At 42.5% G+C, this 13154-nt stretch overlaps 1 protein-coding gene across 3 annotated transcripts in view; it reads right to left on the minus strand.

Moving 5' to 3' along the window:
- The window catches only part of TBC1D12 (TBC1 domain family member 12), a 407968-nt gene that overhangs the window by 32782 nt on the left and 362032 nt on the right, over positions 1–13154 (minus strand). For all 3 annotated transcript variants that reach the window (XM_069239854.1, XM_069239853.1, XM_069239852.1), the window contains one exon: positions 3548–3806. In XM_069239854.1, the coding sequence (XP_069095955.1) occupies positions 3548–3806 (259 nt within the window). The remainder of the gene's footprint in view (positions 1–3547; positions 3807–13154) is intronic.

The raw sequence follows: 13154 nt of genomic DNA on the forward strand, positions 1-13154 counted from the left end.
CTGAAAGGTCAAAACAGTACACAAATAACCTTTCACTGTGCCCATCACAGGGGTTTCCAGTGGTAATGAAGGGACATACAGTGTGTCATCTAAAAGTTGGGCTTGTAGGGGGTCAGTGTCTTGGACCCTGTACTCGGCAACTAATTTGGCCCAGCACAGATCGACTTTGTAGAAGGGTCATAAAGTCAGAATTGCCACCACTTAGTCATTCTACCCTGTTACTTAGGCAGGAGCTCTTCCCAAAAGTGTCAGCCTGATTGGAGCGCAAATGTTCAGTCACTGAAACCCACACCCTCCTGGCCCAGCCAGGGGTGATTAAGATGACTTAAACCCAGTCAGGCCTGATTTTCAGAGTTTGAGACGAGAGGTAGTGATGGAAACATGTACAGAAGTCATTCATGCATTCCAGCCGGAATACATCGTCAAGTAAATATTCTTAAGGAACTTCCAATGTGTACAACATTGACAGTGCATGTTCAACAATTTTACCAAGGCAAACATTTTACCTGACCCGCATTTGTGCAGCTCCACTAAAACCAAACTGCCGCCGTATATGCACTTTCAATTTGAGGCATGTGTTTTAATACAGCACACGACTGCACACTGGAACTTCAATAATGCAATCTTTATTATAATGTGCTAGAACGCTAGATGGATGATACCCTTGGACATAAGCAGTGAAATGCTGAGCAATGCCCATACCTATGTGCACTTACTATACTCATGTTCAAATCACCACCGCTAATATGTAATACGCATGACCCAAAAATATGCGCTAGCCAAGTGCAACCACACACAAAAGAAAAACAAAAACCTAGGTGCTAAAAATACAATCTGTGGTACAAGGAGTATTTCCTGACTCGGTCCGGACAGATATTCAGAGAAGCAGTTCTTACAGAGTACAGTACTAAGGCGTAGTACTCCGCTGAAGTGCAGCATTCGTCACAACATTATTTCTACAAGACACTCAGAACTTGCCTGGCACAATGGGCCATTTCATGTTTTTATTTTATAATAACACAATTACTGAGGAATTAGCACTCATTTTCCTGGTTCAGTGTTTACTGTGAGAAGTACTTCGTTTTCCAGAATGGCAATTTCTGAAATTACACAAACTCGGCACAAAATTATTCTAATGAGATTATATTAGTTCTGAGTGGTGCAGAGCACTAATGCATCCAGGCCACTTTTGCAAATTATTTGACGTATTATACGATTTGTTAAGGTGACTATTAGATTTGCCTGTTTCACCACTTTTTAAGATGCATCTGCCCTGGAAAGAAGTCAACATGGGAGCCTCATGTCAGTGTCAATTTGTGCCTAAAGACAATACAGTTTCCATGAATGTCTTTGAACTACATCTTTGTAAGCTGTGAAAAGCAATTAAGACTTTGCTCTTTTCCAATCAAACTGAGTTTGCCGCCCGGTCGCATATATTTTTGTAAGTATGGGCTCCAACTACATCACTGGACGGTCACTAGTCTGGCAGAGTGGGTGTTGGGCATTTAGCAGACTCGCTCTTTATGTAACACACTGATTTTGCACAGCACATATGACTTTATCAATGTGGTGTGATGGCCAGCATTGGCGTGACAGAGCAAACAGGTATTTGTATTTCAAGGCAGTTGAAGCTCTGGCAGCCACACACTTAGGAAATACATGCAGTATGATATAATTTGCAGCTGGTATGTGAAAAAGTTTCCGAAGAGCGAGCAGTGTTCAACAGATAATTCAGAGAAAAGCGCAATCCAACCGGTTCAGAGTGCAGGAACCTCAGTATCAGGGTCATTGTGTATGATCTTATGTGGGTGCCCAGACACCAGAACAAGGATCCGTCACACTGCTACACAGTACAAGCAGAGTCGGTGGAAAGTAAACGTAGGATAACAAATTATGGTGAAAACTTTGACGAGTAAGGAGAAGAGTGCAAAAACGTGATGAAGGTGAAAGTATGAGGACTGATGAACATGAGTAGCTGGAGTAAGTGTTTAAAAAGATTAAATAAATACATATTGAAGGCTGGGTTACCCAGGAGATTGGCCACCAAAACCCCTCTAGAATCTGCAGCCATTTGTTTTCAGACCTCGCAGAGCTGCTTGTTTTTTTTTTAAAAATAAATTCCATATCAAAAACGTGCTCCAAAGCCTTTGAATCTCATTGATATTGCAGTTTTTGACTGGAGAATGTAATTCTGATAGCACTTTGTCCAGATTGTGATTGTGATTGAAAAAAAGCTAGCAGGCAGCTATTACTTAAGGTAGGTAGACTTGTTCAGTTTAGGAGGAAACAAAAATACTATTCCTTACGTATGTGGACCAGTAATTCTATAACATATTTGCCAGGGCCCAGTCAAATCGAGAAAAGAAGACCTTTACGTGCTGTTGATGGTGGCACGCCTCATAACGATAGCAAGGAATAAATATTTGATTTGTCTACGTTTGGATGATTGTTTTAAGGATGACTGCCTAAGGTGTGGAGATTTTAATTTGCAGAGCAACAGAGAAATGATATATAAAAAAAAAAATTAAAGCTTTGGATCTTTTCAAGGTTTTATCAGATGAAGGGCCAAATTATGCTGTTAGCAGAAATGACTCATGCAGTGGTTATGCCATTGTGAAACCATAACATGTTTTCTAGTCTATGTATACTATTGCTGTTCACAGTTTTATAAACTACCAGCAATAAAATAAACATTGGTTTGGTGTTGTTTTTATACAATTATTAGATTTTCATTTTATGGCCGTTGAGAAATTTGGAGGGCTACTCCATATACTTAAGCTTAAGTTGTAGTAACTACTAGATTTGACATTGAATTTGAAATTGAAATATCTTATGCAAAGACAAAAAATACTGTGACAAGCAGCTGTTAAACATTGGCCATGTGGCCCACTTTAACTGTTGTGAAGCGGTAAAAGAAGCAGAGTAACACAGAGAACGTGTTTTGAAACTAATGTTTTGCTATATGCCGTGTTCCTACGGTTAAAGTACTGTGGTGCACGGGACAGAACCCAGTCACAGGGCAAATGTTGCCTAGGAAAGCAAGGAAATCTCGGGGTTCTGCAGATAAAGCTACATCCGCTGTCAAACCTCACTGGTGGGATGGGATGTCAGTTAATTCTTGCTCTGTCAAATGTTCTAAAATTTCACACAGGATAAAATTATCTCTTCTAGCTTTATCTCTCTGGCTAGAGGTGTCTTTGTTTAGTGGATCAGTTACCAAGGAGGCAGTCTCTTGGTTTTTATTCCTTAGGAAGCCCTCCATATATGTTATTGATTGTGATATTAAACAAAAAAAAAATGTACATCGTATTTCGACACAGAACAGGGACCCAGCCCCTCAATTAAAGTCAGGAAATTAAACATTTCTTTTCATTATCCAATTCAAATGGAACAACAGTACTTTTAATTAGTTTGTTGTATATAAGCCAGTATTTCACATTCCTAACACAATTTGGCTCATTGGTAGACACCACTGCTAATTTATTATTTCTTGCGTTCCCTTGCATATTGGTGTCTTGAATAGATGTAACTGTTATAGTGTACTCACCTGCGCCCACTTTTTGTTGCTATTGTGCATCTGAATTACTCCAATGCAGCTAAAAAGCTTCTCGGGTGCAATGTCTTCAGGCAGTTTAGTGAGAAACTGTGCTATATGAATAAAGTCCATCTGTAAAAGGATATCTTCATGCAATCGGAGGATTCCAAGAGCTGTTCTAAATAAAAACTCTTCTCCATCTCTGCAGAAAACGTCCCAGACTCGACATGCCAGGTCAAGGGGGAGCGACTTGCTATACAGGGTGAAGATCCTGTCATAAAAATAAAGTTAGATTGTAAAATGACAATTTAATAGTGAATTTAAAGTTTAATTGTATTTTATTCAATTGTATTTTATTCAAAGACTGCAATCCACATTTTCACTTCCCTACATCATGATGCCAGGTTGGTGCTTTTACTTAATTTTATAAAACAACCATCCCTGCTTCCTCAGCCGGCTGCGTCCGCTGCACTGCCACTAGACTTTATATTCATAAGTAGTATCACTCATTCGTGTTAGTGCTTCAGTGCTTCCCATTGTTCCCAAGTATTATATGTAGGTGATATTTTAATATATCATATTCTGTCGAAATTAGTGACAGAAACGGGTTCCACTGAGCTTCATAATTTTGCACTGTTATTTCTACTGTGGCTGCTATTTTTTCATCCCCAGATTGCAACATTCTGTATACCCAATCGCTCGCATCTGGAGACCTTTTAACTCCATTGTGCCACTATTGTTTTGCTGCAAATGACATCTTTCCGTTCTTGGAATGCAGCGAGGACGGGTGTACATTGCGTGTGCTCAAAATAATATATGCTGGGAATCTCGGAATGTTAGTTTGGAACATATTATATATAAATTGCATCGAGGACGTCTGTCCAATATGTTTGCAGCAGGGCACTGCCAGGGAAGATGTACGAGTGTTCCCCTTCCTTGGTGTTAATGTCCTGCCAAACTCCGCGAGTTTTCTCTGGGATTTTCTCTGATCATGTGTTTAGAAAAAAACATTTTGTATATATTTGATAATAGTGTATTTAATGTGCCCAGCCAAACCGCTCTCTAAAAGGCCTATTGTTTCCAATACACAGATTGAGCATTGGACTAACTTCCTTCAGCCATGACTTGTTTTGATCAGCCCCCTTCAGCCACTGCATGAGACAATATTTGAGAATATCAACCCAGAAGATTGAATCTACTGCCTCATGCTGCCTGGTCTATCCTTCCACTTCTTAGGAAGCCACTGTCAGTGCATGAGAGGAGAATTTACATATGAATTCCTTCAACTTTGCTTCATGTTTAACATGCACATTAAACGAACTCATTAAAAAACAATAGGTATAATACACAAAACACAATTAGTCACTCAAAATGAATTTATGCTATTATCAGGAAGGAAGGTATAGGTTGTTGAGGTCCAGAGCTGGATTACTGGAAATAGGCACTACCAGGCACAAACAATGTAAGGGCAGCAACAAAAGAGGTAGCCTACTAGTCAGTACTAATGCAGTAAGAACAGTCTTCGGGTCCATACAGTTTAACCCTTTCACTGCCAAGTCTTTTCCCCCTCAGGTGCCAGGCCTTTTTTTGGCTATTTGGGGAAGTTCACACTTAAGCCCTCATAACTTTTTGTCCACATAATCTACCCATGCCAAATTTGCACCCTTTTTTCCCCCAACATCCTAGGGATTCTAGAGGTACCCAGAGTTTGTGGGTTTCCCTGGAGGAGACCAAGAAATTACCTAAAATACGGCAATATTTATTTATTTTATTTTTAAAGAGGGGAAAAAGGGATACAGAAGAAGGCTTGTGGTTTTCCCCCCCTGAAAATGCCATCAACAAAGAGTTTGGGGTGCTAAAATCACCAACTTTCCAATTTTCAGGAACAGGCAGACTTGAATCAGAAAACCACATTTTTCAACACAATTTTGGCCTTTTACTGGGACATACCCCATTTTTACAATTGTTTGTGCTTTCAGCCTCCTTCCAGTTAGTGACAGAAATGTGTGTGAAACCAATACTGGATCACGGACAGCTAAACATTTCCGAAAAGTATGAACAATTCCGAATTCCGCAAGGAGTCATTGGTGTACATCCTACAAGGTTTTCCTGCAAAAATAACAGCTGAAATAAAAACAATACTGAAACTGAGGTGAAAAAAACAGCCATTTCTCTCCACGTTTTACTCTCTAGCGTTTTCCAGCGATGTCAGATTTTCAAAAGCAATATACAGTTACGTCTGCTGGACTCTTCAGGATTTATAGCGCTTGTAGGTTTATCAAGAACACTAGGTATCCAGAGCCAATAAAGGAGCAGCACCTTGCAATGGGTTTTCATAGTATATCGGTATACAGCAAATCATTTGGTGAAATATAAAGAGTGAAAAATAGGTATCAAGGAAACCATTGTATTTCCAAAATGGGCACAAGATAAGGTGTTGAGAAGCAGTGGTTATTTGCACATCTCTGAATTCCGGGGTCCCCACACCAGCATGTGAATTACAGGGCATTTCTCAAATAGACGTCTTGTTTACACACTGTCTTACATTTGGAAGGAAAACATGTAGAGAAAGACAAGGGGCAATAACACTTGTTCTTCTATTCTGTATTCCCCCAAGTCTGATGATAAAAATGGTACCTCACTTGTGTGGGTAGGCCTAATGCCTGTGACAGGAAACACAACATAGACACATCACATTTTTACATAGAAAGCTGACGTGTTTTTTGTAAAGTGGCTAGCTATGGATTTTAGCCTCTAGCTCAGCAGGCGTGTAGGGAAACCTAGCAAACCTGTGCATTTTTTTAAAACTAGACATCTGGGGAATCCAGGATGGGATGACCTGTGGGGCTCTCAGCAGGTTCTGTTACCCAGAATCCCCTGCAAACCTCAAAATTTGGCAAAAAACACTCTTTCCTCACATTTGGTGATAGAAAGTTCTGGAATCTGAGAGGAGCCACAAATTTCCTTCCACCCAGCATTCCCCCAAGTCTCTTGATTAAAACGGTACCTCACTTGTGTGGGTAGGCCTAGTGCCTGTGACAGGAAATGCCCCAAAACACTACGTGGACACATCAAAGCTATCAAATACATAACTACCGTTTATTTGCAGGGGGGTGGGCACCTGCGTTTTTGGTCCTGGGCTCAGCAGCCACCTAGGGAAACCTACCAAACCCAGACATTTCTGAAAAACAGACACGTGAGGGAGTCCAGCGAGGTGTGACTTGCGTGGATCCCCCAGTGTTTTCTTACCCAGAATCCTCAGCAAACCTCAAATTTAGCTGAATTACCGCACCAGCGCAAATTTCCTACCACCCAACGTTCCGCTCAGTCTCCCAGTAAAAATGGAACCTCATTTGTGTAGGTGGGCCATGTGCCTGTGACATGGAACAGCCAAAAACATGTAAAAAATGAGGGGGAACCAAAGCAGGTCCAAAAGGGCAGTTTGAAAACAAACATTTTTACACTGACAAGTGGGACAGAATTTTTATTGGTATAGATGTAACAATGCTGGGTGGTAGGAATTTTGTAGATTCCTGCAGTTCTGGGAGGTTCCATCACAAAATTGTGTGAAAAATGTGTGATTTCAAGCAAAGTTAGAGGTCTGCAGGGCATTGTGGGTAAGAAATGGTGCGGGGTGCATGTGAAGCACACCACCCTGGACTCACCCAGAAGTTTCAGATGTGTCTAGGTCTCGTAGATTTTTCTACATGGTAGCATCCCAAAGTCCAAAAAGTGCAGCCCTCACCATTCCAAGTGGGACGATTTTGAGAGTTAAACAAGCTTTCATGGCCCAAATGTAAAACCAAAATCCAAAATAATCAAATGTCCTCTTGATTGTCGTTGGGATAAGATCTTTTAGTGTGCGTGAGAAGAGCTGAAAGACTGTTTCCCCTTTTAGCTGGGGTGGGGGCATAACCCTGCCCATACTGGTTGGTAGCCACCACCCCATTATTATGATTTTTTTATTTTTTATTTTTTATTAACTGGCATCTCTTAGGTTTTCTGCTCCCTGGGCCTGGGTAGTGGATCTGGGGTAATTGCCCCATCTGCCCACCGGTGGGCAGAACAACTTTGTCCCCCATTTACTTGAAGTAAGGGTATGGCCATACCCCCCACCCTCTTTAAAAACATTAAAAAAAAATTCTTGCCTAAGCGGTCGCTCCCAATCTGTTAAAAAAATAATAATAATAATTCCCTGGTGTCTAGTTGTTACTGCCCCCCTTGGGGCAGATTAGCCTAATTAAATTAGGACGATCTGCCCCCAAGGGAGTCAGAAATTACGTGACTCAGGACATCTTTGATAACATCACTGGTGATATCAATGTAATATTTGCAGTAAAACTTTTGAAGAACAAAACTATGCCTGGTGGGTGCGCTATGTTGTAGTTACTTGAGATAACACTAACCATAACAGGTGAATTTCCATGGTTTTGTAAGTTTAAAATGTGAGCCTAACTAAAACATCCCTGTAACCTTTGGATTTTTAAATGATACACACATATATATACATAAATATGTATACACATATATACATATACATTTATACATTTACACAAATATATACACATGGAAACAGTAGTGTCCCCCTCCCAACACTGGATATTTACCCAATGAGGCAGCACTTACTAACTACCCAGTAGAAAGTGACCCAGTTGGATAGACCCTTTGTGGAAACTCTGGACGCTTGTTGTATAAACGAGCAGGTGAGCTTCTATTTCGACCATGATGCTCAATTGACAGAAATTAAACCTCAACAGGAAGGACTTACAAATATAAACATAGCAGGTGCCCCAGTTGGAGGTCCACTTCTGGAAAGGACAAATGATCCAAACTCCTGGGCTTGGCGAAGGCAAAGCAAGTGTGTTTACTCTGAGATTCCATATTGAAAGACAATATGAAATCTTTTGTGGAGGTGAATGTATCTTTCATCTATTGGAGCTCAATCAGACAGACCCTCTCACACCCACATAGACCCTCTCACACCCAGACACACACACAGACACTCTCACACCCAGACATACCCTTTCGCCCCTATACTCACACCTAGAGAGACAGGCCCTGCGACCAACTCCCACTGCGCATGGCCAAAGGCATTTGTCGATGAGATATATAGTGCGGCTCAAACTGAATAGTACCAAAGAGGAGGACTTTAGCCACTCAGCTCATAAAGCAGTTCAGAGATTCCATACCTGGGGCTATTCCATGGGAGTATTAAATAATGCTCTGAAAAGAGTGGAATCGATGTTTAGAGTAGACCTCCTACAAGAGATGAACAAAGGAGAGGAAGGTGAACCACCAATCCGATTAAATACAGAATTCTCCGGCCAAGCTAATGTGCTTTTTAGAATTCTTAGAAAGAATTGGCAAGTTTTAAAATTATACAAATATCCACTAACAACATACAGAAAAGGTAAATCGATCAGAGTCATAGTGCAGAGCAATTTATCACATGAAGGGAGGAAAAGTGCCTTAAGTGATATAACTGGGTGTTTTCTATGCTCCAAATGTAAGGCTTGTTGAAATAGTATTAAAAAAAAACAAAAAACAAAAAAAAGTCAAACTATACAATTGCAGAATGTGGCTTAACAAAGAGAATTCCCAAATTAATGAGCCAGAGTTTGATAGAATTTGAGGCTAGTGAAATTGGGCATTTTTACATCACACAAAGTCTAGATAGGATAAACTAGTTGACCACCCAAGGTTCAATACTATGTCTGTTACTTTGCACTCAAATTTTGACATGAGACCTATAATTTGCCATTATTTTGGCAGCAATAAAGAATGAAGCAGGGTTCATCGTGGAAGCTGACAATATAATATATATATATATATATATATATATATATATATATATATATATATATAGAGAGAGAGAGAGAGCGAGCGAGCAAGAGAGCAATGGCTAAATGTACACCTCAAATAGAGGATGAATTGTTTGATATACTTGCATGTTTATTTAATTCAAGATTAATTTTATTGATATTCATAAGTTTGAAGATGAACAGTCAAGCTATGCATTAATGATGATGTGTGATGATTTCCATAAATTAATAATTATGCATATAGTGAGGAATTTCTTAGTGTTGCTTTACTTACAATATACTGGCTACCAACAATGGATTGTCTCTGTATAATATCACCGTATGCCAATTTAATCTGGTACTTAAGTCACATACTGACATTATAAGATGGCTGCCAAAGACATTTGTCAATGAGAATCCGAATGAACTGTGCGTTTCGATTTTAATGAGAATAACGTAATTGTGAATTGACAAACGACATCTTTAACTGTTTGGTTTATACAATACGGTGCCAACACTGACGAAGATGCACGGCGAAATGCGTTTGTTTCTCAATAAATCAATGTTCTTCCCCATGAGATATATAATCAATCTCCGGAAACCGAAAGATATATATAATTCGTAGAAGCCCTTGGTCTTAAACATTATGAACTGTTAGCTGGAGGGCATCCATGGCCCGAGTGTACGGCTGGGGGGATAAAAATGGGAAACTCTTGCACTGGCTGGCTACGAGCCCTATGGCCAACAGGATCATATCCGAAATCATAGATGAAACCGGAACCCCTGCTAAGACCCCTAGGGACATTGCGCAGAGCTTCGCAGCTTACTATGCGCGACTATACGAAGAACACCCTCGGCCACGGGTAGAGAGAGAGTTTCCTCTCCTCTGCTAAATCACTCTTCCCATGATTTCCCCCACAGTTCGGGATAACCTAGACGAAGCAATAAGCCTGGAGGAGGTCATGGGTGCAATGGTCGCTCTGGCCTCGGGTAAGACACCAGGTCCGGATGGCTTCCCGGCGGAGCTCTATAGCAGGTGTAGTAACATACTGGGTCCTCACCTCCTCAACATGTACAAAGAAGCCGAGGGCAACAACCACTTCCCCCTCGGCATCGACCAAGCCACTATTGCGGTAATCCCCAAAACTCAGCACCCATCACGACACTGTTCAGACTACCGGCCCATCTCTCTCCTAAATATCGAAGTTAAAATACTCTCTTCCATCCTCGCAACCAGATTGAAACCAGCCCTCCCGTCGCTAGTTCACCCCGACCAATGCGGCTTCATGCCCTCCCGAAGTACCAGGCACTGTATCAGGAGCCTGCACCTGGCCTTGGCACACTGTGGAATCCTAACCAGCTCACCCAAGGCTCTATTCCTCCTTGACTTTGAAAATGCCTTCGACACCGTGGACTGGTCATACCTAGACCAGGTCCTACAGAGTAACGGGATTGGCCCCAGATTCCAAAGACTAGTGGGACTACTATATTCCCATCCAACAGCCAGGGTACAGGTTAACGGGGTTATATCCGACCCGTTCCACATCGGCCGCGGTACGTGCCATGGTTGCCCCTTGTCCCCACTGCTCTTTGCGCTAGTAATAGAGCCATTAGCAAAATTGCTCCGAGACGATCCTCTGATTGAAGGATGGTCTTGGCCTACGGGATCGGAGGATAGAATGGCGTTATACGCTGATGATGTTCTCCTATATATTGCTAATCCGGCCACAAGTGGTCCGCGTATCCTACAGATTCTAGACCTATTCTCGGAAGCCTCTGGCCTCACGCTAAATCCCCGTAAATCTTTGCTGGTCCCGCTGCACTGCGCAAGAGACTGTATGGACTGGCAACAGACCATCCCCGTCCGTCGGAACAGTTTTAAATACCTGGGAGTCTATATTGCTCTCATACCGGAGCTAACATGGGAGCTCAATGTCACACCACATCGCCAAGGTAAAGGCTGAGCTTCAGCGTTGGCAAACCCTGCCTCCCAACCTGCTTGGAAGAATTGCGCTTTTTAAAATGATGGTCCTCGCCAGACTCCTCTACCTGCTACAAAACTTCCCCTGCCCAATCCCCAAGAGATGGTTTAAGGACCTTGACTCAGTAATTCGTCACTTCCTTTGGAAGGGCACCTGCCCTTGACTGGCGCTAACCACATGCCAACGAGACGTTTACGATGGAGGATTGGGAATGTCGAATGTATACTACTACCACCTTGCAACGCAGCTGCTTGTCATCAATGACTGGGTCGGAGGAGGCTGGTCGGATCCTGCGTACCGACTTGAGCTCCACACAATGAGCTATTCCGGAATAGTTGACGCTCTCTATGGGTGCCCAATTCCCCGATCCACCCCAGAGGTGACTAGAGTGGCGTTGATGGGGTGGAGGGTCACAGGGTGGTGGAATCGAATTACTCAACAAACCCCACTGTGGCACAGTAAGCTCCTTGCTGAAGTGGCGGGACTGAAGGGGTTCCAGAAATGGGATAGCATAGGGATCTCTATGCCAGGAGATGTCTGGGGGGGGTTCACATATGAGGTCCTTTGAGGACCTCCAGAGACTATTCTCGCTGAGCAAAACACAGTTCTACAAGTTCCTCCAGTTACGCCATGCCTTAATGGCACACACGCAAGTTGATGAGCACATTCCCGAACATGCCCCCATGGAAGCGAGAGTACTAATGGGTAACCTGGGTAGAGGAGGAGTCTCACAGATATACCGCTCACTAATAGCTAACACTTCAGGTTCCCTTGAGAATCTCCGTCGCAGATGGGAGGGATGGGTGGGACCAATCGAAGAGGGAGAATGGGGGAGGCCCTGATGGCATCCCGAGCCCTGACAATATCCACCAAATTCCATCTCTTACAATTCTTCTTCCTGCACACTGCATACCTGACACCCAAAAGATTGTATAGGGCAGGCCTCCGCTCCGTGACCGATTGCCCGGGATGCTCTCAACCAGACGCAGATTTCTTTCACATGACATGGACCTGCCCAATCATAGAGGTTTATTGGGGAGCAATCAAAAGTCAGATCTCCAAGACCCTGCAGACAGATGTGTTACTGGCCCCACTCCCGTTCCTACTGGGGGTAATGGGTGATACTGACCTAAGGAGAGCAGACCGGACTTTCATGGGAATAGCGTGCTTGGTTGCTAAAAGAGACATTATGACTGAGTGGAAGGCGGGAGTGGCACCATCCCTGAACAAATGGAGATGGGAGTGGAATGGTGTGCACAGCGAGAGAGGTTGGTTTACGAGGTCAGGGAATGCCCAAGTAATAATGACAAAGTATGGGGGAAGTGGGAGGCCCTGGCGGGAGACTAGAGTAAAATAGAGCTCAACACGTGATTGGAAAGCTCGCCTCAGGGGTGTGACCCACGCCCGACCCGTCCCTCACCCCTACGTGGGCATACACCAGGGGCCCGAGACTAATCCACTTCTTGCCAGCGAGAGACACTGATATTATGCACCATGTTTTTCAGATGGACCGGGTTGACCAAAACCAAACCGAGTACTTAATGTATTCAATATATGTTGATAAGGAGCAACTTATTATATTATGTTAATTTTGTTTCAACATTTGTATGCAATGTCATTCCTTATTCTTTTAAAACAATAAAAACTTATTTATTAAAAAAACATTATGAACTGTTAGCAGTTTGCCTCGTTGTGTTCTGTGATTCGCATGAAAGAGGGATCTGTAATGTTTTTTGACTAATGGAAGGCTCGATCTGTTCATTAGCTCAGGTTTGTTTCAGTAGTCAGCACATAGCACAACCTATTTTATTTAGAGTAATGGCAATGTGATTAAGT

This window comes from Pleurodeles waltl, chromosome 6 (assembly GCF_031143425.1).
Source record: "Pleurodeles waltl isolate 20211129_DDA chromosome 6, aPleWal1.hap1.20221129, whole genome shotgun sequence".
Lineage (NCBI taxonomy): Eukaryota > Metazoa > Chordata > Amphibia > Caudata > Salamandridae > Pleurodeles > Pleurodeles waltl.